Here is a 26,074-nt window from a genome sequence, read left to right as displayed (position 1 = left end):
GTCATCGTCATACAATCATCCATCCGTCCGTCGTTCGCAGTCCAACGTCGTCCTGCATTTATTCGCATTGCGTAGTCACAGAGTAGCCTTCATTCGGTCGTCGTAACGCCTCACGGAGGCGATGGTCGTGCTCGTTATATCGTCGCTATATTTAGTAGGAATTTCAGTGTAATCACGCGCGATCGTCATCATTACTTCGCTGTCATGCGCGGCATGTACGTGATCGAGAGCAACAAGTTTGTGCAGAGCGAGACATTTCCCAGTGAGAATGAGTCCAACTGAGAGGCGCGATCCGTACATGTACATAGTCGCTAAGCAGGTGCAGCCTTTATTACCATCGCTATTGAAAGCTTCGCAAGAATCATTTGCCATAGCGCGTTGAATCCGCAGGATATTTATTAGATTAGCATTCCTTGCCTACTTCCTGCGCCTTGAGCCTATCTATCTATCTATCTATCTATCTATCTATCTATCTATCTATCTATCTATCTATCTATCTATCTATCTATCTATCTATCTATCTATCTATCTATCTATCTATCTATCTATCTATCTATCTATCTATCTATCTATCTATCTATCTATCTATCTATCTATCTATCTATCTATCTATCTATCTATCTATCTATCTATCTATCTATCTATCTATCTATCTATCTATCTATCTATCCTTTTTCGATGATCCAGTGGCCCAAGTTTTTTCCTGGCTTGGGCCAGTGGGTACGCGTTCTTAGACGTGTTGCCGCCGTGGTCGTTGCACCACCTTCATTCCGGCTTTGTCATCCGACACTAGTCACGCCGTCGTCTTCACGTCATTGTCGTCGTACAGTCATCAGACATTCGTTGCTGCGCTGTCGCCGTGATGTCGTCGTCGTCGTTCGATTCGAACATTGTTATCCCACTCTCAACAACCGTCGTCGCCATAAAGTCGTCATACCGTTGCCTTCGTGTCGTAGTCGTCAGGATGTCGTTTTACCGCGTTCGTAACTTCACGATCGTCATACCACAGGCGTTATGCCGTCATCAACATATTGCTTTCGTCGCTCCATCGACGTCGTTTCTTTTTATTAATGCTAGCGTAATCATGCTGTCGTCATTCTATTGTTAATATACCGCATGCCATCGACGCCTTGCCGTGGTGGCTGCCATTGTCGCCATACAATCGTCGGGATGCCGTCGGGCTCGTTTTATCGCCACCCCTTGAGCTTCATCATACGACTATCATTTGCCGTCGTAGTCTCGCCATCGTTGCAATGCACACCTCGTGACCTCATTGTCCTCGTACTATTTTCATGCCATTGTTGTCATTGCGTCGTCATCATGCATTCGTTGTCATACCGTCACCGTCCTGCCGTCGTCATCACGTTGTCCTTGTTATATTCTAGGCACTATATCCTTGTGGTTCCATCGTCGTCATTCCTTATCCGCCAGTTCAGCGTAATACTGCTGTCGTCATTCAATCGTGAACACGCCGTCGTTGTCGAGGCAGTAACGTCATCTCGTCACCACCGAAAAGCCTCCGTCAAGCATTCGCTGTCATATCGTTTTCGTCATGCCGTCACCGGGCCACCGTCCACGTCGTTCCAGCTTCATCATCCTCTTGTCGTCATACACTCGCCGCAATTCGGTGTCCTCATGCCCTACTTGCCACGCTGCCGTCTTTACACCAGTGTAATCACTTTAGAATAGTCATTTCATTGTCCTCACGCCAGTTTCGTTGTGCTTGCATCATCGAAGTGATTCGGTCTTCATTCCATCGTTGTCACCGTAGCCTGCACTTCGTTATATTCATCATATTTTCGTGCTTTCAGCGCTTGTGCTTATACGGGATGGAAAATTCCGTTCTCTACGCTTGAATTACCGCCGTTGCTCGATCTCGAAGTTTGTAGACAACGTGCGCTTACGAATGTATGCTTCATTTTTTGCGCACCGTTTTCGAAGAGGCAGGTGAGGCCAACGCCGTGATATCTGACCAAAGTGCTGGAACACGAATAACGAGAATAGATAAAACAGCCTTGGTGATAGTTACGCGAGAAAGGTCAAGTAGATATGAAATCTACGTCGTCATAGCTGTATTTCAGCTGACTTGCGAAAACTCAAGCCGGATAAGAACCCCAGAAAGCAGCCGCCCCGTTAAACCAGTGCGAAAGAACGTAGTCGAGCTGCGACCATGCACGGCCAGGGAACAAGTGTGGTACACGTGTTGAGCGGGCATGCCGTCACCGGCGTGAACTGGAGACCAACGTGGTTTGCCGAAGACGTGCCACATTCGCGCATCTGTGGCCTCTGCCGCACGGTACCCGAGAGGACGGTGCTGTTGCCGTGCTCGCACTTTCTGTGCGATGCCTGTAGCGTGGCGAGAGATAAAGATGGCCGCTGCGTGTGCCCCTTGGATATGAAGACATTCGAAGAGGACGAGTGCTCGTGGATTGACTTCCCTGCCAGGAGAGCGATAAATCTGAAGGTGAGAGGTTAAGTCCTCGTTCTGCATGATGGAACGAGAATCGTAGTTAGGAGAAGGTACAAAGCTCAAATAGTACTGTTTAGAAAACGTTTCAGGGTGTCTTGTGGGGCGTGCCGCGGCGGTAGATATAAAGGCGGTTGGAAGTTAACAATGAAACAATGCTTTAAATATTATTTTGTATGATCAGAGTAAGCACGAAGTATGTTTTTGCCGTAAACACGTAGTCAGAAGTGACCTACGGAAGTGATTACGTTTGTTACACTGGAAGCATAGCGCGCAAAGGATGATCCCCAAAGACTAGACAGGACAAGCGCTAACTTTCAACACAGCGTTTACTGCGGAACAGGAGCATATATGCTCCTGTTCCGAAGTAAACGCTGTGTTGAAAGTTAGCGCTTGTCTTTGTGGATCATCCTTTGCGCGCTATGCTTACGCAACTTATTCTGCTAATGGCATGATGGACAAAAGCTTGAGAAAAAACGCCACATGCCGTCATTCGATGAATTAAAGCTCTGTTGATGATAGTGCCACAAGCGGCCTGCTGATGCATAGATCACCCGCCCGTGCAGTCTCGGATGCTTCCTTGATTTCCCTTGTCAGGTCATTGCGGTGCCGATACAACATGATCGTCTTATCTAGCAATGGATGGCAAGGTTGTTGAGCAACACACTTTTTACAATGGGCCGCCAGATGACCATCTGTGGAAATATTGCCCACTTTATTACTGTGCTCTTGGAGACGCGCTTTCAAACATCTGGCCAATGTAGTACCTTCCAAACGAGAGTGGAATTTTGTACACAACCCCCATCCTGCAAGGCACGTAAGCATCTGTGTTTAATTGCGCATTCAGGCTTCCGCGTCCGAGTAGGGCAGCTCTTTTTGCAGACACTCAACAGCTTTTTGTGGTCTTCACGGCGCTATGGTCATGGGACGCAAATACGAATTTAAAAGGAGCACTATGGCATGCATTTCCGTCAATATTTCCACCAGCGTATAAGCTATCAAGGCACTTTCATAAAACAATTTTCAGGGACCACCGAAGTCATAGTTCCGCAACACGCTTCAAAAGGATAGCGTTTCACTGCGTGGTATAGAACTGCTCGTCACGTTACTATGGCAACAAGTAAGGACTGCGATAACAGCAAAAGTATTCCATGATACGAAATTGTTGCTAAAGCCGAAGAAGTATATGGTCGCCAGTGCTTCCGTTGAGACGTCTCTAAATCCGCATCATTTATCCCGTCTTTAGCTACGTCTTTGCATAAATGTATATTTGAAATCGCGGGACGTTTGCAATCTGAGCAGTTATTTTTCTATACCGGGCTACGAGAGCCCTTGACGTGCCTGAATTTGAGCCTATTACAAAGTTTACTTATTGATCGGTTCTGTTTCTTTTCGAATATATACACCCCGATTGCACCAGTGCTAACACTGAGCCTTCTCTTCTTTGTTTCCGTTTAATTTCCAGGCACACTGCTGGAATAGGGCTGATGGCTGCGACTTCATAGATACAATCGAAGCTGTCTTGCAACACTACGAGACAGAATGTGCCCTCCACGCCCTCAAGTGTCCGCGGTGCGAACGAAGGATACTGCACCGAGACCTCGGGGCACATTACGTGGCAGGGTGCGCTCGAAGTGATCCCTCTGCAAGTGGCGCACAGCCGAACCTGCAGAAAAGTTCATTGACCATTCGTGGTGTGAGTGCCACGCTGGAGGAAATCACGTCCTTGAGAGGATTGTGTCACGACCAGCTGTCTGCTCTTCAGGGAAAAGTTAACGGGCTCTTGGAACTATCCAGAATCTCGGATGCAGCGCGAAATCCGGATATCAGCCGCGTGGTCAGGGACTTAGAAAACAGCTTGACATGCAAGTTGTGAAAACAGCTTGACATGCAAGTTGTAAGGAATAGAGGCCCAAATCACCCCTATGTTCACGCGTCAACGGAATGCCGGTCTGAATAAACTAAAGGCATTTCTCTGGGAACCAGGGATTGATCACGTGCCGAAAGTTGAGACTGAAATTCACAAACTCGCCGACGAATCAACGGCTGGCGAAACCGCCTACTTAGAGAAAAGCACTGGTGTCCTTAGAGACTCTGAAACTACATTGAAGGCAGAAGTGAACAAAGTTGAGGCGAATCTTTTTGCGACGCTCACGCAGCAACATCGGTCTCTGGAAAGAGCAGTTGATTCTTTGCCGCGGAAATGCGTATCTCCGGAGAATGAAGAGGCCGCTGTTGTAGCCGCTTCAGGGGAATGGAAGATTCCGTGGCACTTGGGAATAGAAGCTAATTCTGCTAAAGTTGGAAGTCTTCGCTCCCGCATTTATGAGCACTCTAGAATTATTTCGCCAAGAAAAGCAGCCACAGGCAGATCGACTATTTGTTTGGGATCATCCACGCGACCTGTCGGTAGAGGTGGTGCCCTATCATGTCTCATGGCAAAGCATAGGTACATCCACTGTCTACTATATAACTGTGGAAAACGCTGATAAACTATTGAACTCTAATGCCGCCTTATTGCCGGGTGTATGAACTGGCCGAGTAAGGGATATCTGTTTCAAGGTATTCATTTCCGCGTGCAGGCTGTTTTTGCCACTTTTATATGTGGAAGTGCGGTACATCTGTATGTCGGAGTCTTCTCACATTTCCTGGGACAATTTCTCGCTGATAGCACTAAACAGCAATCCACACGATAACCTTTCCATTAATAGTGCAACGCCGCACGATTACCACTATAACTGTATTCCACATTTTTCTGTGATGTTCGGTGTAACACAAGATAAGCTCGACGCGGGCGGCTTCATAAGAGAGGGATATTTGAAGTTTAAGCTTGACCTTTTTATGAAAAGGTGTTTCGGGCCCTGAACAGAGTTAAGCTATTAGTAAACCTTAGTTGCGACCAATTCTAGTGCTTCATTCGCACACACAAAAAAGAAAGCCTATCGTTTGGCTGCTATCGTTAGGTTACCGCCTCTGATGGGTTTGTTTATAACACCGAGAGTTTTGTGCAGCATGCATGAGCACCTTGACTCAAATCACGGCAAGAAACTATTGAAATTTTTAGCAATTTCAAAAAAATTTTCCGGCACTTTTTACTTACCAGCACAGTCAAGAATCACGGCGCGGTTTTACAAATAGACTTGGGCCAAAAATGAAGCTTCGATAACGCGAGCCTTTTAAAGAGCTGTCCAGATATTTTCAAGTTCAGCGTTGTAACTGTAAATTTATGCTAAACACGTTGGCGAATAAAGCATTGTAGTGAGCCAGTTGCTGAGCATGCATAGAGGTTGGCTGCATTCTCTGTGAAGCGAGGCTAGCGACCGGCTGCGCAAAACTGGACGCTGGACACGCGTGCAGTTGTTAGTGTGTCGCAGTGCGGTGTTCCGCCTGTTAATGGATCGTTTGTGCACCTTCACATCATTTTGCAGTAATAGTTTGTTTTCTGTTCACACTTTTCGGTACGTGGTGTCTTTTCAACCGTGTATGTACAGTGAAATAAAAGCCTATGCACGCTTCAGTAAAAAAAAACTTTGCACTAACTTCTTGGCACAAGAAAGAAGATCGAGATCAAGATGACGTTAAAATAACAGCAGCCCGTGGTGACGGTAAGCGGCTTTTATACTTCCATACTGGCAACCTCGAAACCTGTTTCTATGTCAGCACAATATACCACAAATGTGGGAAATAAATGGACACTGATAGAGAACATCTGCTTCACGTCCATTGGGCTGCGATTCTGTAATAGCAAAACAAATGCTCTTAAATTTATAGGAGGAAGGTTGATGTCACAAAGGGCGCAGACAAAAACAAAAAAAAACTCATTGTGACGTATCAAACTTCCCACACGAGCTTACTGCGACATCTTGAGTGTTGACAGCATCTTCTTTCGTTTGAATGATCGAACTATGGTCGCATGAAGTTTTCAGTGCAATCATATAGAAAGTCTTTGCGCTCCTTTCTTGTGGGAAAGCACTAAGAGGGAGAAATGTAGTCCATAGGCGAGGTTGAGCAATAACCTGACAGGGCAGCCGACTTCAGGTTTTTGCATGATTCTCCTGAGAAATATTTATAACCCCGAAGACGATATTTTCTTCATGTGTAATAAAGATTTAAACAAAAGCACGTCTGATCGTGTAAATTACGTGGTTACTCTATTTTTTACCGCACCAAATACCGAAACTTAACAAGCTGGACAATCACAAAGCGGATGGAGAGCCCTAGGATCCGGGGAATAATAAAGTGGAAAACACCGGCCGCGGGGCTGGAGCATTTCGCGCTATCCTGCATTGCTTTCGTGTGAGGACATACTAGACATTTCCTTGCACAGGGCTCTGTAACAGAGCCCTCTTCCACGGAACCTTTAATGGAAACTGGAGTGGGCATCACACAACATTTCAAGATTGCACATATGACACCGTTTACAACAGCTATGTTCACTGGCATTCGAGAAGCAGTCCGCTGCATACTACAACGATGACTTGCGAAATGCCCACTAATTTGTGACCAAAGCCGGCACTCTGACAAGTAATATGAAGCATGGGACAACGTATGGCGTTCTGGTTTACGACAACATGGCTCTGCTTCCGGAGGCGTCTTAATTCGGGCATACCGTTATGCTCCATTGGATTCATAGACATTGTGTAATAGATGGAAATAAGCAAGCTGAAGCAAAAGCAGAAATGGCACGCATTGACAGGAGGATTATAAATATTAATGTTTCCTGGTATGACATCAACGCCTTACAACACCATTCCTCAAAACTTCTATGGCGTGACAATAGGACGTTCATGGATGACCCCGATCACCCGCAAGAGCGCCTTGATACGCTTGACGCTGGTTTGTGATTCCAGCTTCCACTTCGGCTGCTGCAGTATCAGGAAACCCTACTCTGTTGATCATGGCTTGGTGCGGCGCACACTCGCAGATACCTTGATAAGTGTGGACAGGGACGGGACACTGATTGTAGAGTCCGTGAAACTCCGGAGACAATAGCACATATGATTCGCATGTGCTCTCTCAATATGCGGCTGAGTGAAGGACACCTAATTTGATTGTTGACCATTAGACTCACGCCCTTTTTCGAATGAGAAGATTCTGAGCACGTGGAAATGAATTGATCATGTCTGACGCGCCATAGAACCACTCCAGCTTTCTATGTGAGGTGGGCTTACACTCCCGTTTCAAGGACTAGTGTGCTGTGAACGCTGTGAGAGAGGTGTTTGAGCGACAATGTTTTGTATGGTCATGATTATGTCTCAGCGTAGTGCGTCTATAGCGCACATCCGGGCACTAGATTATGTATGAATAAAAGCTCGTTGTACTATTGCATCGTCACCTGTCACCCACCTCTAATCGTTCTCTTTCTCTCCCATTTCCCCCTACCTCGGTAAGGAGTAGCAGGCTAGAGACACGCTCTTCTGGCCGAAACTCTTCTCCGTTCTCTTCATTAACATCTTCTCCGCCTTGGAAGGTTAGTTTGTTATGCAGGGTGGTATAACGTTTTCTTTTTGTTGATTATACGCTTTAGCGCAGAGTTAAATGGAAGTGACGCAAACCGCTTGGTGAGTTTTATGCTGGCACTTTACCTTTCGATAAAGTGATTTATCTTATTTCTAAATGCCTTTTTTCTTTATTTCGAAAGATTGTCAAATTGGTCTCGGCAAAATGATGAGCAATATCTGCTAAGTAGAATGGACAGAAATATTCTAATTATCTGGTAATTTTGCTATAATCCCCTTTCTCATGAAGAGTTAGTTTCCTGTTTCTTGGGTTGGCCTATGCGTAATCCTTAAGTGCCATGAAAAATAATATGATAATTTAATAAGTCGAACCAAGTCCGTAAGCGAAGATCAATTATCAGGATGGGAAGCAGGCTAAATGTTGAGTATACTACAAGAACGATGTGCCGATAACTTCCCGAAACTTGACAAGCACAATGGAATTATTATGAAAGCTTTCAATGAATCTATGCCCAAGCAAATTTCTTACACGTACCTAATAGGAAAGGCGATATAAAGAGCGCAATGTTTACTTTCCAATACCCCCTCAACTCAACGTTTTTTTTTTTTTCGCATGCGCTACACCTATGTTAGTGCTTTTGCCAATTGCTCCACACTATTCTTCCTTTTTGCGGTGCACGGGGCTCAGCCCCTTCGTTCTCTGTATCCATTTCTCTTTCCCAATCAAGAATTGTGAACTTTTAGTCGGGTTTTGCATGATTGATCACTTCGGTTTGATTCGCGGGACCTTTCGAAAACATTCTATCGTTGGCGGGTTTAAGGTGAGAGCAGGGACAATTTTTTTTTTTTACCGTTGATAGCAGGGCAATGGCACAGATTGTGCGCTATACTTTCTGACATACCTGAAAAAATACCTACATGGCGCTGCTGCCTATAACAATAAACGAGTAAGTGCTTGTGCATGAGAGCAAAGTCACATATATCTCGCAAACTGAAGTTGCTGCACGATGAGGCGATGCTAAGGTTCGAATGCATGGTAAAGAGAATGTGCGATACTCGGCGAAGGCCCACTGCTGAGGTCTGCAGGCGAGTGAAGTTTCCGTTCCGAATCTGTTATCGACACCGCGCGCCACGGTAAGAGAGATTGTGAAGGGCGCACATGAAACGTGGGCTGGTGGGGGGGAGGGGGTAGTGAAGTGTTTTTTATGCCTCCGGCGCCCGCCTCCGCGCCATCTGACGATGTTATGTGCTGTCACGTGAAACGTCTGCCTGGGTGAGGCCGCCGAGGCCGTCTGTCTCTATCGCCACCATGCCCGACCGCGGTTGTCTGGCTCTCCACCGAGTGTGCGACTCGGTGAGCGGTGTGAATTGGCGCCCGACGCGCTTCGTTGACGAGTTGACGTTGAATCATTACGCCTGCTGCGTCTGCCAGGTGATTCCAAGCACGACGATCCTGCTGCCCTGTTCACACACCCTGTGCGACCAGTGCCGGGCAGGCTCTGTCGACAAAGATGGCGGAAGCGTCTGCCCCCTGGACGGAGAACCCATCCGCGAAGACGAGTGCCAGAAGTTGCAGCTTCCGCAGAGGAAGAAGCAGAAGTTGAAGGTGAGTATTTCTCACTTCTGTGGCAGTAAAGAGTAATTTCGCCACCGCTGGTAAACATCCGTGTTTTGTGTCTTGTTCCTTCCGATGTCAGGCGTTTCGTGTCCCGTTCAAAGGGAGGGGGCGGATATATGATATTGATGGCTCGCGGTGTATCGATATGTGGCTCGTGTTGTGGTCGCACCGATGGTACGACCTGTTGGGAACTCGGCGCTGATGCCCGTGGTTGCACCTGGGTCGCAAGCCCCAAGGGTAGCGTTGGCCTGGCGGCCTGGGGTACAACTGGAAGCATCCGAAGGTCCCGGCAAAGCATGAGTCGACTGGTAACAACAAAACAACTTGTTTATTTTAACATCGCAAAGAGTTGGCGGTCAGGTTGACCGAAGTAGAGAGACGGGAGAGCACTTTACTCAACAGAAGAAATCGGAGCCCTCCTTTTTCGTCCGGGGGCAGCTGTTTTTATACTCTCGCAGTTGAGGGCAAGAAGGAACCCCTCAATAGACGAGCACGTGAATGTACAATGGCCTAATGGTGACGCACACTGTCGTAGCGCTGCCGGTCGGGCACAAAGAGGAGAAGGTAACTCCTACTGTCGTATCGCCGCCGGTCGGGCACAATGGCTGGGAGGAGAAGGTGACTCCTACTGTCGTATCGCCTCCGGTCGGGCACAATGGCTGGGAGGAGAAGGTGACTCCTACTGTCGTATCGCCTCCGGTCGGGCACAATGGCTGGGAGGAGAAGGTGACCCCTGCTGTCGTATCGCCGCCGGTCGGGCACAATGGCACATACACTCACACACGCACATGAAGACACGTGGCATCGGAACATGCCTGGACGCGCTTGGCGGGGAGCGTAGCGGCGACGCCGAACGGGCCAAAATGTCTGCCGCTTTGTTGCAGTCGCGCCGGCTAAACCGCGCGTCGTAGGCGAAACGTAACAGACCACCCCGCCGGGGGAAGGAGATCCCGATGGACAGGGGACTGCATCCGCTGTCCGGAGCGATGTCGCTCGATGATGCTCATAACCGAAGTCGGGCGTCCCTCGACGTTTCTTGAGCGCAGCGCACAGAGAAGGCCTCGTTCTCTTTCAGGTTCGCACAGGACACTGCAAAGTGACTTCGGGAGAGTTCACATTCTTGTTCTCGTTCCCGGCAAGCGTTAGAACTACGCTGAAACTCAACCGCTCAGTCAGCAAGCACGGCACAACCCTCACTAAGCCCTGCCAGGCTCTTTCCCCTTTTATACCACTGCCTAGTTCCTTGCAGTAGTCTAGCATCACTCAGAACGCGTCCACAAATTGGAAAATTGCACTAGAAAGCATATCATCACTTTGAAACACTAAATAAAAGCAATATGTTAAAAAATCCTGCCTCAGGAAGAAAAACATCAGTAACAAACAATTTTGAGGCTGATTCCTACGTTAGGGGCTTCGACTTAAGCCATCGGCGTTACCGTTGAGACTCCCCTTTTTGTAACGCACCTCAAAGGAATATTGTTGCAAAGCGAGGCTCCAGCGCAGGAGGCGGCCATTTTTGGGAGAGATGGTCTGCAGCCATTGGAGAGGGCAGTGATCCGTCTCAATGATAAACCTCGAGCCGGCTAGATAGCATGACAATTTCTGAACGGCCCACACGAGACATGCACACTCTTTCTCGGTGGCGCTATACGCCTGCTCACGACTGGTCAGCTTACGACTAGCATACAGGACGGGGTGTTCTACTTCTCCATTTTCCCGTTGGCACAGTACAACGCCCATGCCTCGCTCACTAGCATCGCACTGAACAACGAACCCTTTTGTATAGTCTGGCGATCGTAGCACAGGCTGGCTTGTTAGGGCACTCTTTAGGGCGCTAAAAGCTCTTTCCTTTGTCTCGTCCCAGACGACTGTTTGAGGCTCTGCCTTTCTTAGAGCATCCGTCAGGGGAGCCGCGATATCAGAGTACCTGGGGATGTACCTCTGATAGTAGCCGGCGACACCTAAGAACGACCGAATATCGGTCTTCGTGCGCGGTTGCGGGAAGTCTCGCACAGCGGCCACTTTTATTTCAGAGGGGCGGCGACGACCCTGACCAATCACGTGACCGAGGTAGACAACCTCGGCCTGTGCTAACTGGCACTTAGGAGCCTTGACTGTCAAGCCCGCTTCGCGCAGGCGGGTTAGCACTGCCCGCAAGTGTGCCATATGCTCAGACCAGGATGCGGAGAATATCGCTACGTCGTCTAGATACGGTAAAGCGAATTCTTCCTGTCCACGCAACACTTTATCCATGAGGCTTGAAAAACAGTATGGCGCGTTCTTCAAACCAAAACTCAACACTTTAGGACGGAATGTTCCCATTGGTGAAATGAACGCCGCATACCTACTAGCCTCTTCTGTAAGTGGAACCTGCCAATAACCCCTGACAAGATCTAGGGTGGAAATAAACTGAGCGCTATTAACTTTCTCAAGGCGCTCCTCGATGTTAGGGATCGGATAAATTTGATCCTTAGTGATGGAATTAAGCCTGCGGTAGTCGACGCAAGGACGAGGTTCCTTGCCCGGTACCTCAACTAAAATCAAAGGGGAGGTATAATCACTCTCACCTGCCTCAATAACACCGAGCTGTAGCATTTTCTTTACCTCAGCCTCCATAATATCGCTCTGGCGGGGTGACACCCGGTACGCCTTGGATCGTACTGGCTGTGGGGAGGTAAGTTCTATGTCATGAGTAAGGACAGAAGTCCTACCAGGCCTCTCAGAGAACAGACCTTGAAACTCTTGTAAGAGCTGGTGTAGTTCGGTTTTCTGCTCAGGCGACAGCGATGCTCCACTGACTAAGTTACTAATGACTTGACCGGTGTCTTCCCTGTTAGTCACTGAGCCTAGTCCCGGAAGCTCGACCGGAAGCTCTTCAGGAACGTTTACCATCATGCACACCACTGCTTCCCTTTGTCTATAAGGTTTGAGCAGATTACAGTGGTAAACTTGCTGTGCTTTCCGCTTTCCTGGCAGACTTACCACGTAGTTAACGTCCGATAGTTTCTGAACAATTCGTGCTGGGCCCTCCCACTGCACGTCTAGTTTGTTGTTTAGCGATGTGCGCAATATCATGACCTCATCGCCCACCTCAAAACGACGGGCCCTGGCTGTCCGATCATAATAAACCTTGGCCCACTGCTGGGCCTTTGCCATTGCTTCACCTGACAACTCCTGTGCCCTTCTTAAGCGTTCGAGGAGCTTAAGCACGTACTCCGCCACGACTGGGTCGTCGCCCCTGCCTTCCCACGATTCTCGAAGCATGCGAAGCGGAGACCGAAGCGAGCGACCGTACACCAGCTCAGCTGGCGAAAACCATGTAGCTGCATGCGGCGCGGTCCTTAATGCAAACATCACCCCAGGCAGACACAGCTCCCAGTCAGTTCGATGTTCAAAACACAATGCTCTCAACACGCGCTTCATGACGGAGTGGAGCTTCTCAACGGAATTCGACTGTGGGTGGTACACTGAGCTGTGTAGCAGCTTTACCCCACACCTTTCGAGAAAAGTTGTCGTCAAAGCGCTAGTAATCACTGAGCCCTGATCTGATTGGATTTCCGCAGGAAAACCAACTCGCGCAAATATGGACAGTAGTGCATTGACTATCTCAACTGAGCTGAGTTCTTTAAGCGGCACTGCTTCGGGGAACTTTGTCGCTGGGCAGATCACAGTCAAAATGTGTCTGTACCCCGTGGCTGTTACCGGCAGAGGTCCCACTGTATCAATAACGAGCCGTCTAAAAGGCTCCGTAATGATAGGTACCAATTTCAACGGCGCCCTTGATTTGTCCCCTGGTTTGCCCACCCGCTGACAAGTGTCACATGTCCTCACGAAATGGTCTGCGTCCCGAAAACACCCTGGCCAATAGTACTCTTGCAAGAGACGGTCCTTAGTTTTCTTAACTCCAAGGTGTCCGGACCACGAACCCCCGTGTGACAAGCGCAACAGATCCTGACGATAGCATTGAGGCACGATCAGCTGATCGAACTCCACTCCTCTGCGGTCTAGATACTTCCGGTACAGGACTCCACCACTTTCCACAAAACGCGCATTTTTCCGGGCGATACCTTCCTTGACATTGCAGCGCACGTTTTCTAGGCTGCCATCCTTCTTTTGCTCGGCTATCAAAGCCGACCGGCTGACTTTTAGCAACCTATCAAGTCCGTCTGACGTGGGCGCGATGAGCAAATCTGCAGATAGCTCTTCTAACTTTCCCGCATCGGGATTTTCCTCTCCAGTATCTGGCGCCTTCAACGCTACAGACTCAATTTTCTTCAGTTCGGGCGTGCTCTGAATATCAGCTTGCTGCGCCTCTGACCCTTTCTCATTGTTCGATAACGTCGGCCCCGCAACTACCGCCTTTGCAGCGAGCTCCCGAACCTTCGACCTGGTTAAGGCCTGAACGCTAGCCTCACCAAACAAAAGCCCCTTCTCGCGCAGGAGGTGATCGGACCTGTTTGAAAATAGGTACGGTTACTGGGGGGGCAGCATAGATGACACTGCCGCCTCCGTCTCAAGCGCTCCGAAAGGTCCTTCAATAAGCACTTTTGCTACCGGCAGACACACGCTATGAGCTTCCACGGCTTGCTTGATCCATGTGCACTCGCCCGTGAACATATGGGGTTCTACGTAAGACGGGTGAACTACATCCATCGTAGCTGCGGAATCGCGAAGCACACGGCACTCTTTCCCGTTCACGAGGAGGTCTCGCATGTAAGGCTCGAGAAGCTTCATGTTCTCGTCAGTGCTGCATAATGAAAAAAACACAACTTTTGGTGTTGTTTCCGGACACTGCGCCGAAAAGTGACCCGGCTTCTGGCACGTATAACAAACGCGCGCTTGCCTCATCTCGAACCGCTTTCTGCGTTCGGCTTCGGCTGCCGCCGTCTCCTTAGGTTCGGTCGCACTGCTTCCACTCGCATCCGCACTACGTGTGTTCCCCTTTGCTCTCATGGGTGTGAACTTCGGCCTCTCAAACTTCGATCCAAATTCACCCTTTTGACCGTCCTTAGCTCCGCGAGCCCGACGCGTCACAAACTCCTCGGCTAGCTCAGCGGCTTTAGCCACCGTACAAACGTCTGGCCTATCCAAGACCCAGTACCGCACGTTCTCAGGTAACCGACTATAAAACTGTTCTAGCCCGAAACACTGCAGAACTTTATCGTGGTCACCAAACGCTTTCTCTTCTTTGAGCCACTCCTGCATGTTTGACATAAGCCTGTACGCAAACTCTGTATATGACTCACTTTTGCTTTTCTCATTTTCCCGAAACTTCCGACGGAACGCCTCCGCAGACAGCCTGTACTTTTTTAGCAGACTCGATTTCACTTTGTCGAAATCCTCTGCCTCCTCTCTATCCAAGCGAGCGACTACGTCGGCCGCCTCGCCGGGTAACAAAGTGAGCAAGCGCTGTGGCCACGTTTCCCGAGAGAACCCCTGCTTCTCGCACGTTCGCTCAAAGTTAACCAGGAACAAACCAATGTCCTCTCCAAGCTTAAACGGCCGCATCAGGTCTGTCAGTTTGAACAATACGCGTTCTCCTGCACCGTGTGCCTGACTTCCATTACGAGCGCGTTCCATCTCTACCTCGAGACGCTTCATTTCCAAAGCGTGGTCGCGCTCTTCTTTTTCTTTCTGCTCTTTAAGTTCGCGCTCCTGTTTCTCTTTTTGCTCTTTAAGTTCGCGCTCCTGTCTTTTTGACCTCTCCTCAATAGTCTCAAGGCATTCCGACAGCTCGTCATCCTCAGCCTCTAACTCAAGAATAGCCTTTAGCAGTTCTGGTTTTCTGAGTTTGTCCGAGACACCCAGACCCAACTCGCTTGCAAGCTCCAACAATTTCGGTTTGCGCAACGACTTCAAATCCATGGCTGCTCTGAATGCTGCTTTCTCTACTGCCTATTATTGTCTTGCCGCAATCTAACCCGGCAGCAACGACAACCACAATTACCAGCTCTGTTTCTGACACTAACAAAAGCCTGGCAAAGCTCAGAAGAAGAAAGTCCCGCACTCACCAAACCTCGCAGCCAAGAGTTCAGCGCAGTCGTTCCGCTGCAGGCAACCAGTCATCACACAGGGCTCGTTGCACTGCTCCCGGATCGTCGTTGAGCTGCTCAGCATACAGTCAACTGCATATCTTCGCTGCTGGCCTCCGTTGTCGCGATCTCACCGCTGGCAGACAGCTGTTGTGGTCGCACCGATGGTACGACCTGTTGGGAACTCGGCGCTGACGCCCGTGGTTGCACCTGGGTCGCAAGCCCCAAGGGTAGCGTTGGCCTGGCGGCCTGGGGTACAACTGGAAGCATCCGAAGGTCCCGGCAAAGCATGAGTCGACTGGTAACAACAAAACAACTTGTTTATTTTAACATCGCAAAGAGTTGGCGGTCAGGTTGACCGAAGTAGAGAGACGGGAGTGCACTTTACTCAACAGAAGAAATCGGAGCCCTCCTTTTTCGTCCGGGGGCAGCTGTTTTTATACTCTCGCAGTTGAGGGCAAGAAGGAACCCCTCAATAGACGAGCACGTGATTGTACAATGGGATAAGGTGACGCATACTGTCGTGGCGCCGCCGGTCGGGCACAAAGAGGAGAAGGTAACTCCTACTGTCGTATCGCCGCCGGTCGGGCACAAGGGCTGGGAGGAGAAGGTGACTCCTACTGTCGTATCGCCTCCGGTCGGGCACAATGGCTGGGAGGAGAAGGTGACTCCTACTGTCGTATCGCCTCCGGTCGGGCACAATGGCTGGGAGGAGAAGGTGACCCCTGCTGTCGTATCGCCGCCGGTCGGGCACAATGGCACATACACTCACACACGCACATGAAGACACGTGGCATCGGAACATGCCTGGACGCGCTTGGCGGGGAGCGTAGCGGCGACGCCGAACGGGCCAAAATGTCTGCCGCTTTGTTGCAGTCGCGCCGGCTAAACCGCGCGTCGTAGGCGAAACGTAACACTCGCTATGAAGACGCCATGTCACGCAACTGCGAGGTGTATGGCCAGGAATTGCTTCCCCATTTGCAACTGCTGTTTTGCTGGGGTTGCCACGTCTTTGGGAGGAAAAGTAGCCGAAAATTCCGGAATGTAGCCAGAAAGGTCGCCAAATTCGGCAAGAGCTTCAATCGGTAGCCCAAAAAACAAAAAGTTGCCACGATGCGTCAAACCAACAATGCGAATTTCTTAAACTAGTATAAAAAGTAGAAGGCAAAAAGTACCTGTAGTCTGCTGCACTGATGGCAAACAATAATAACTGAAAAAGAAAACATCTTATCATATATTATTGTATAATTTGCCATAATGACTAGCTGAGGTTCTTAAATAATTTTCGTCGCACACTTTCGCGTTTTCTCATAGCCAAAGCGGTGTCGGTAGCTACTATAGGATAAAACTCGATGCACCCTGTTGCCCTTGCACCACAATGACTTCGCTCCAAGCGTCCCCATGCAAACTTTAACCTTCTTGGTTTTTTTTTCGCTCTCTTTCATTCTCTCTCTAATCTTTTTCTCCCCACTCCCCTTACCCCGTGCAGTGCTGTTGAGGTGCCCTCCCTTGAGAGACAGTTACGGCACTGCACTTTTCTCTTCCTTTCATCTTAAAAATCACTACTACTACTGTATGAAATCTCGCACGTTCGGCCCTCCCTGGCGTGCAATCACAAGCATTTTTAGGAAGCTTGCATAGGCCCGGTACCTGTAGTCTCATGGCTGCCATGACGCGTTTCTGGTTGTTGCAGTAGCTTCTGGCCCCAAGAAACACATGGTATTCGAGATTCGCAATCGAGGTGACCGTTGCTGTGGCCGGGATTAGGACACCAATAATCGCATGCCTCCAATGCAGCACGCAAAAGTATTCCCTTCAAGGTTAGCTGATTCCTGTCACTCAGAGAGAGCTACTTCAATTATCTGTCCCTGACAGTTGTGACTGCTCGAGGCGGTGGTTTCAGCCAATGAACGTTGCGTATGAAGCGTCTCGGGCATTCCTGGTCTGCCCTGGACGAGTCGGAGAGGCACACTCATGCATATGGTGGGTATGATATGTTTTAATTTGCCGGATTTACTTCCGGCGCTTGCAAAACACGAAGTCATGGACTTCGACATCTGGAATTTGGGGTTGCCGCTTTGCGGGAACCGGCGGATGAAGTGTGCGATTTGGACACTACCTGCACCAATCACCACCGCCAAAAGTAGGCATAAAGTAGCTAAGTCACCACCTACGATTTTCGCCGTCAAATCGTCTAAAAGTAGGCAATTTGGTGAGATGTAAATCCTGGCAACCCTGCCCCCTGCCCTGCGAGAGCACCATTTTCAGCCGCTAAAACCGCCGACGTTCAAGTCACCGCATCCGGTGAATTGAAATTAAGCAAGTTCACAAAGCGTAGACAACTTCAACGACTCGCGCATGCAAAACAATAGCAGTGCCAAACGGAACCACTGAGATGCTCGACAACCACCTATTTCTTAAAAAATAAATCGTCAAAATTTATAAGGCGTAAAAAAAAATGCATTTCCAAAATATCTTCTACAGTTCTCGTCCCCCTGAGCGCCCATTAAATTGTACCTTTAAAAGCAAAATGATACCCCAAAAAATAAACAATAGAAGTATATTCATTTAGAGAAATCGGGAATTTCGCCTCGCTAATTGAGGGCGCTTGTGCTTTACTAGCCACCCTCCTTTCTAGGCCACTGCTTTATTTTATTACATTTCCGTTGCAAGCGAAAATGACAATTCTGGGCCTTTTTGAACTGTTATTTCATTGAAGCTATTTAATAAATGTAAATTGAGGAACGGCAGCCTCAAACGCTTCTGCAACGCCCACCCCGGGAAAGCGCAGTCAATACTAATGCTACCCGTCACCCCGAGGTGTAATTGAAGGGAAGATTAAGTGCGAGTCAACGTCACCGTATAAAGTAGGATGAAAAGAGTAAAATACTCTTTTTTTTTACTGCGATAGCAATTTAATGGACACTCCAGGTGCATTTCTGCCGTCGCCGTGAGGTTCCGCATAAAGTCCAAGGGCAATAAAATCCGTCCCCGCTCGCAGTATGCAGTAAGTGCGAATGAAAGAGTGTGAGGGTGAGTCGGCGATCGCATCTCAATCTTAGGGCACATTCACACCGGCGACTGACAGTGGTCGCGCGACCAAGTTGGTCGCAAAGCGACCAGTCGCAAATGGTCGCAAACGGTCGCCTTTCTTGAAAAGCGACCATTTTGGGCCAGTCGCTCTCTGCGCGATTTTTCAGTCGCGCGACCGTGGTCGCAAAACTGATAAACCAATCAGCGGTGCACCGGAAGTGATCTTTCGTGTGTCTACATCCGGCCTCCTTTGGCGTCGCGTTCAAATTCCGCGTAGATTCCAAGAGTTCTCGCCGAGAACGATAATCTCCGGGATTGCGACTTGCGGGTCGCGCTCAGCCGGGCTTGCCGGTGTGAACATCAGTCGCCTTCGGTCGCTTTTTGATTGCGAGTCGCAAATGGTCGCGCGACCTCCTCAAGTCGCCGGTGTGAATGTGCCCTTACTCGGCGCGACGAATCAGCGGCCCGGGCCACTGTAACTTGAAAGCCATCTGCGACGGGTACAGAGTCCGCGCTGGGCTTTCTTTTTCACGACTTCGTTCGCATTGATGCGAGCGGCAACACGAAGGTTACTGCGCCGTGTGCCTACGGCGCTACATGCGCTGACTTACAACTATTTTTTTTCATGACACAAAAATTCTGTTTGTGCACAACGATGGCATGATAAGGAAAGTGGTGGAATCATTTCATACACTGAGAAAAGGCGGTGGGCGTGTCAGTCAGCCTTCCGTAACCCTAACCTTCGAAGGAAATGGGCTTGCTGAACCGGGCTGAACAACGGTGTTAATCTCACCCGCGACCACGAGGCGGTGTGTTGGGAATGACAAGTGCTTTTATTGAGATCGAGGATGCGCGCGCGCTTGATGTAGGGCTTTAAAAAGCCATCGTGTCTTTTTTTTTTTTTTTTCTATAAACGCAGTTGTGAGTCAGCTGCCGTGTGCGTCCCATCCTCTATTCTGCTGTCCGGTGTACGTTTTTAGCGCCGTTTTTTAAACGTTATTTAAATACCGCCGTTACATGCCAAATGCTGCATATTCATGTACATGGAAGAAGTAGCCATCCCCTTATGCTTCCTATTGTAAAAACCACAACTAATTGCCTAAACGGAGACAACCATTGAGCTTTGTATGTGTAGTACATTGCTATGATGATGCTGCATCGATGACTTTCAGCTCAAAGTTCCTTTCCACGTCTGTGACAGCCCAGAGGTCTGAGATCACTTTATTGGTAAATTTACTTGAAACCGGCGACAAGAATATGAGTAAACCACTTCTGTGCAGTTCCACCGCTCACCGGACTTCACATCCAAAATAAATATTTTGAGTGACCGCTTCCGAGAAACGGCAGAAAAAAAATTTTAAGCCAGTACAGAATATATTGTACATTGGAGCTTAAGAGAATATATGTATACAGGGTCGGTTTCGGCGAACATTTTCAAAAATCTTTAAAGGTTGCCTGTGGTAGATAACACAATTCTAACTCATGAGCTGGTCTACTCGAAGCAGCGAACCATACTTGCACAAAAATATGAGATCCAAAATCGACTAATTAATAAAAATTCATGAAGTTTTTAACGAATTGCATTATGGCCCATACTGCAATTTACAAATTCTATTCGTGGAGTTCAGAAGGAGGATCGACTTTGAACGAATTTTCATGATGACACAGTTTCGTGATGTAAATTTCCGAACTTTGCCGAGAAATGCATTGGCGTTCCAGTTAATTTGTATGAAGTATGAAGCACCCAAGTAACCGGAACGTCAATGCATTTTTCCGCAAAGTTCGGGAATTTATATTTCGAAACTGGTGTCATCTTGAAAATTCGTTCCAAGTGGATCCGCCATGCGGACTCCACGGCTAGAATTTGTAAATTGCAATATGGGCTATAAGATGATTATATGAGAAGTTAATTAGTGAATTCTTCTTAATTAACCGATTTTGCATTTCGATTTCTTGTGCAAGTAGCGTCCGCAGTTTGAAGTAGACCGGCTCATAAACCGGAATCGAGTTATCGACCACAGGCGGCCTTTAAAAAATTTTGAAATATTCGCTGAAACGCCCTGTATATGGAAACATGCATACACTATAAAAGCAAAGTTTGTTAACCAAATAACCTGCTTGCTTTCCTTTTCCATTAAAGGCCCACTGCTGGAACGAAGTCCACGGCTGCGATTTCGTCGGCCCCCTGGCGGCACTCCTGGGACACTTCGAGGCAGAGTGCGCCTTCCACACTTCTCCGTGCCAACGTTGCGGGGACAACGTTCCCAACGCTAAGCTGGCCGCCCACTACATTGACGGGTGTAGTACTAACAACTTTTCATCTGCGACGCTCGTTGAGTCCTCGATACGAGTTGAAGCCGCCGCCTCCTCCTCCGCTACCGGTGACGTCACTGCGACTGCGCAAGGGATCGAGGGCAAAGCAGAGTACCGCTACGAAGACGAAATCCCGGCGCTACAGAGCCAAGTGAACGAACTCACGGAGGCTGCAAGAACCCAAGGTGCTCAGCTGCAGGAGTTAAACGCCACACTGGCGCTTAGCCTCCAGACTCTGAACGCCAGCGTGGTTGCGGCCGCCGCGAAATTCTCGGACGCTATCGGCGAAGCCTCGCAGCTGCATCAACGCATTCTCGCTTCGAGAGAGGAGGAAAGTTCTCCGGCACATGAGGCTGAGGCGACTGCAAGCGCAAGCTGTTCGGGCGCAAAGCCGCCAAGGCGGAAGGAGGCGACGGACATCCTTCAAAATATGGAAGTCCTCACTGCCCAGTCTCTGTGGTGCCTCGAACGCCTGCTCAAAGCACACAGCACGCCAGCGAACCTTCCCGCAGCTCGGTCATCTATGGTGTCGCAAAGCAGAGAGAAGCGCACGTCTTTCCGGGAGAGCACCTGCACACTTCGCTGCGCAAACGCTAACGAAATCGTTTATCTCGTGGTTATATCGGACGCCAACGAACTGGACAGATGCAACAACGCTACCATAACGTCTCGGTTGCGTCATCGAAACGCGTGGTGCAGAGTGACTTTCGGTATATTGGGTAACAATGAAGGAAAACGAGGATGGGGTCTGAGATTAGATTGGGGCAATACTTGCACTTGTGCAGAGAGCAGCTGCCTGCCGCACGCCGTTGGCGTAACGGAAACGGGCCAGCTGCCGTTTACTTTTTTCTATTTTAAACGAGAAGATGCAGAATGCGACGCGCGGACGCAAGTGTTCTATTGCAATGTTTCCATGAAAGATAGGTGTAACAGGAATCTGAGATTTGAAATCGTCATACACGACTGCGAGTGACGTAGCTTGACTCGTCCCGTGACGCGTCGGCACTTATTCCACAGTCCAGTTTTGCCGTGTGGGGCTACAAACCAACTCTTGTATCCTGCTGGATGTTGGACAGTATATTGATGTTTTATTTATTCCGAGAGAGATATATGTAATTAGTTTTGTTGGTCTATTATTGAAGAATGTTTTCATTTTCACAAAACTTCGCCGCTATAGCAAGAATCTGGGACCGTTTTTCGTTTTTTTTTTCAGATATTGCGAATAAAGTTCCAGATTCCTTTTTTATTCATGCAGTACGAAACGCCGGGAGAGTTGGGCCTGTCATTTCTCTTGCAGCGAACCTGTTAAAGCAGTACTAGCGCAAAATGTTTGGATTTATTCGTTTCTGTTGTAGTAAATAGCTAACGTCTAACTAATACTTGAGGTGGACGATCACTTTCAAGTGCAGGATCCTTCAAACCAACCGCTTTTCGATCGCACGTGGCAAGCCGGCCGGCACGACTGATTTACTTTCAGCAGCTGCCGATAGGCAGCTACAGAAGTGTACGCTAGCGCGACTTTGGCAACAGCAGGCTTCCAGATAATATAGTGGGGGCTTCCCCATCTAGCCCACTGCACCCCTATATAAAAGACTAATTCTCATTTCTTTTTTCTCAAGAAACAGGCAAGAGGGCCAATTGTTATATTGAACCATCCGAACAATAAAATGGCATCTTCCTCCAACATTTCAGTAAAAAGATAGAGCGGAGTGAGGCGTTCAATTATATTTTTCACGGAACATGCTGGCAACAACGGTAATGAAACCACCTCCGTTCGCGGCGCGTCCGTAATCGCGGCCGTTGCCAGAGTACGCGAGGCCTCGAGCTCGCTTCTTCCCGACGCCGCCCCGGATGCGAGAGCCGCTGGGGACCTTCTCCGTGGGCAACGCCGCCGCTGGGAGGCGGCTCTCAAAAGTTCCGAGTTCCGGGCGGCAAGCTGAAGATGCCGCCCGAGTCCAAGGACTTCGAGCCGCCACCTGAGGCCGCCATAACAAAAACTGCCGGACCATTCATTAATAAAGTTTCTTATTCTACGCAATAGGTGGTAAACGCACGACACGAACAGCGTCCCACCGCGGGCGACAACTGAAAAACACTGGTTGCACAGCCGGCGTAGAGGCATGGCACCCTATGTTGAATGTAGTCCCAGTCCCGAGACAAACCAAAGCGCGAGCAGCATGGCCTACTCGGAGCACGTCAGGAAAAATCGCAACAAAAAATTGTGACGTAACGTTGTTGCTTTGGTCTCGAATGTTAGCAAGACACGCCGCGCTGATGTCGCAAGGTGCTCAGTATGGCGGTTGACTAGCCGAATGTAATGTCGAATTGAATTTAAATATCTTAAGTACGCTACACACACTACTGATATTTTGTTCCTTTTGTCCACAGAAACCGATCTGGGAAGTTTCCAACTTCGGGATTTAGTGCCGGTACTCGTTTAGCCTCTTAGCTACGAGTGTTCTTACTTGTAGACAAACTTTTTATCTCTAAATCCTAGTACTCCTGAGGGACAACTTGCGAGGCGTTAAAATCGCGCGACTTTCTCAGCTTTCAAAGGAGGGCGCCATACCTCAGTTGAGGTGGCTGCTAGAAAAAAAAAATAAAAAAGAAAGATGATGGCTGTGGGCGTTCTCGAAAATCCTGCAGTTCGCTACGGGTGTCCACATTTGTGGACAATTTTCTAAAGCCAAGTACGCCTCAAGGAAAACTTACACGAGGCATTCAAATCGCGCTCGCGTATCACTCTGCATCTTGGTTTAACCTGCTTCCAACGTGGGGCGCAGTATGTACGATGAGCCGGCCGTTTATGATAGAAATAATGAATTAGCGGCGAGCAAATTGCGAGATGTTTTTGCAACCTCTGTCCACACACGTGTGGCGGTAAATGCCGGCATGCGGCGGCGCGTGCTCTGTATGAAATGCCAATGATGAAACAGCCAGCGTCTCGAATTTGTTTTATTTGGAACGTAACTATTGATGAATAAACATATATAAAAAGTCCCATTTAGTGTGCCCCATTCGAACAGACAAGGTATTTGCACTCTCTCCGTTCCCCCCCACCCCCAGCAGTCTGGAATTTTTTGTTCCTCACGACGCAGTTTACCTACGCTCCACTTTGGAGGTCCGCTACGAGTTCGTACCTCTGCGATGGTGATTGGGTGAAGGCGCGGTGCAGCAACGCAGCATACGTAGGAGGCGTGACTGAAGACACGCAATCAGACCCGTAGTGCTTCCGATTAGTGCGACGAATGGAAGGCATCGCCGTATCTTTTAGCAAAACAGCCCAGATGGTCATGGCTGTAAATCAAACTGAACGCCACGCTCCCGATGGCCCACTCGTCTAGGCACAACGTTTACGTCTCAGGGGGTAATAGTTAAGTTTCATTTTCTTAAGTCTATGAAAAGGATGCTCACAGCGTTTTGGACATGTTTCACTATGTTCGACACTTTCAGGGAAAGTGCTTTAGGATTGCGTTCATTTGTTTCTCATTAAGACACTTAAGAAGTGAGATACGCCTACCTGTATAACATACATCCTGCTTCATGAAGCAGTACCTCGCCTTCTCGTACATCAGTGATCAGGTTTCTCTCTTTATAAATTTATCTATTCTTCCAGCTCGAAAGCTATAACGACTGTTTCCGGTATTTTTATAATGTTTCAAACGACCAAGCTATGTGGCATTTAGATAGACTCTCATATTCAGGCATCCATGTAAAGTATATATGTTAGGCGAAAATGTGATTACACGATCGTATAATGAATTCACATTTTCGACTTTAATTCATGCATATTTAGTGTAATGAATCCCCCGCACCTTTAATATCCAGAAGATATATCGGCAAGCCCCACAGGGGACTAAATAATTATATTTTCTAATAAACCGATTCGGTTTTATATCTCGTAAGGTGCATGAGTCATGACGACTCAGAAAGGGGTCATGTGGTAGAAGAACATCAAGGTATGTGTAACCTGGCAGCAAAGCTTACATAGAAGCGCACATGTCTTGAAAGTGGCGGTGTGTCACAACCACCGGCGTCTGTGTGTCGTAGGCACAACCTCTATGAACAAAAAATAATATAGAAAAAGCATGACGCCACACTCCGCCCGTGGTAGAAGTGATGTCGAGCTCTAATGCTGCTTGGCCCGAATGCAAGAATTTTTTTTTCAGGCGAGCCGCCTTTTTCTTATTTTGTTTCCTCATCGCAACTCGCCTCAACTGACGCGACAGCATGTCATTCTATTCTACGAGGGAATTGTGGCTTAAGGCGAGCCAATTAGACTGTTACTGACGGCACTTGCTTCAATAGGCTCATTAACAATGGCATGGAATAGGATCGATATATATTACAGTGCCAGAAAGGTTTCAAAAGCTATTCCACTTATATTCGCATACAGCTATGCACCCAGTATCCATAAATAAAAAAAAAATGTTTCGATATATGAAAAGCAGATGGCCAGCGCACACTCCCAATGTAGCAATATATGCGAAGCCTCACACAGTCATTGACGCCCTCGCAATTGTGCGCGACACCACGTGCTGCTCACCAAGAGTTGTCAGACAAGACTGCGCTGCACCATATTATCAGTTATCAAGCATTTCAACCTGCTTCTTTTGCTGCCTCTATTGCATTCACAGCCTGTGTTACGGAGAGCGAACGAACATAACGAGCCGTTTCTTCGCGTAGCGCCACACAGTCATCGTGACGGTGGGACCCGGCGCGTCGGATGCAGCAGTGTCAACGAGCACATTAACAAACAGTCAACACTCACCCCTTTTCCCAATGAATACGCCTGGTGCTATCTCAGGTGAAGCACAAGCACACGCCTTCAATGAACACGCAAATCAATGAAAATAAAAAAAAGTTGCATGAAACCACAGGGCTCAAGTGAGCAGCGCAATTCGCCATGACATAATAGCTGCACCGAATCTTTCACAGGACAGCTATCGCTTGCGCCAGAAGCACTGGTCAGTAGGGGTCACTAAAAGCCAGCCAATACATTGGGAAATTTAAAAAAAAATTAACATTACCTGTTTTAGTATGTCAAACTTATCTTTAATCAAGTTGTTGCTTTATTTGGCGGTATTCTGATTAGAATTTCTTGAAATTAGTTTTTTTTTTACACACTTTTTTTTGTTTCAGTGTTCGCCCC

General features: G+C 48.4%; 2 protein-coding genes across 3 annotated transcripts; both read left to right on the top strand.

Annotated features, from left to right (window-relative positions):
- The first annotated feature begins 601 nt into the window (after positions 1 to 601).
- On the top strand, positions 602 to 6,859 carry LOC142557318 (uncharacterized). The gene is made up of 2 exons (XM_075669056.1): positions 602 to 2,464; positions 3,933 to 6,859. The coding sequence occupies exons 1-2, from the start codon at positions 2,171 to 2,173 to the stop codon at positions 4,341 to 4,343; spliced, it is 705 nt and encodes a 234-aa protein (XP_075525171.1). The 5' UTR covers positions 602 to 2,170; the 3' UTR covers positions 4,344 to 6,859.
- A 2,339-nt stretch (positions 6,860 to 9,198) lies between these two features.
- On the top strand, positions 9,199 to 22,167 carry LOC142557317 (uncharacterized). 2 transcript variants are annotated; one of them, XM_075669055.1, is made up of 3 exons: positions 9,217 to 9,280; positions 9,359 to 9,532; positions 20,750 to 22,167. In XM_075669055.1, the coding sequence occupies exons 1-3, from the start codon at positions 9,236 to 9,238 to the stop codon at positions 21,893 to 21,895; spliced, it is 1,365 nt and encodes a 454-aa protein (XP_075525170.1). In that variant the 5' UTR covers positions 9,217 to 9,235; the 3' UTR covers positions 21,896 to 22,167. The 2 variants fall into 2 exon arrangements, with proteins under 2 accessions (XP_075525169.1, XP_075525170.1); XM_075669054.1 differs by having other exon boundaries at positions 9,199 to 9,532.
- Positions 22,168 to 26,074: the final 3,907 nt, after the last annotated feature.

Source organism: Dermacentor variabilis, chromosome 9 (assembly GCF_050947875.1).
Source record: "Dermacentor variabilis isolate Ectoservices chromosome 9, ASM5094787v1, whole genome shotgun sequence".
NCBI classification, from domain to species: domain Eukaryota; kingdom Metazoa; phylum Arthropoda; class Arachnida; order Ixodida; family Ixodidae; genus Dermacentor; species Dermacentor variabilis.
This window is presented reverse-complemented; position numbering and strand designations above follow the sequence as displayed.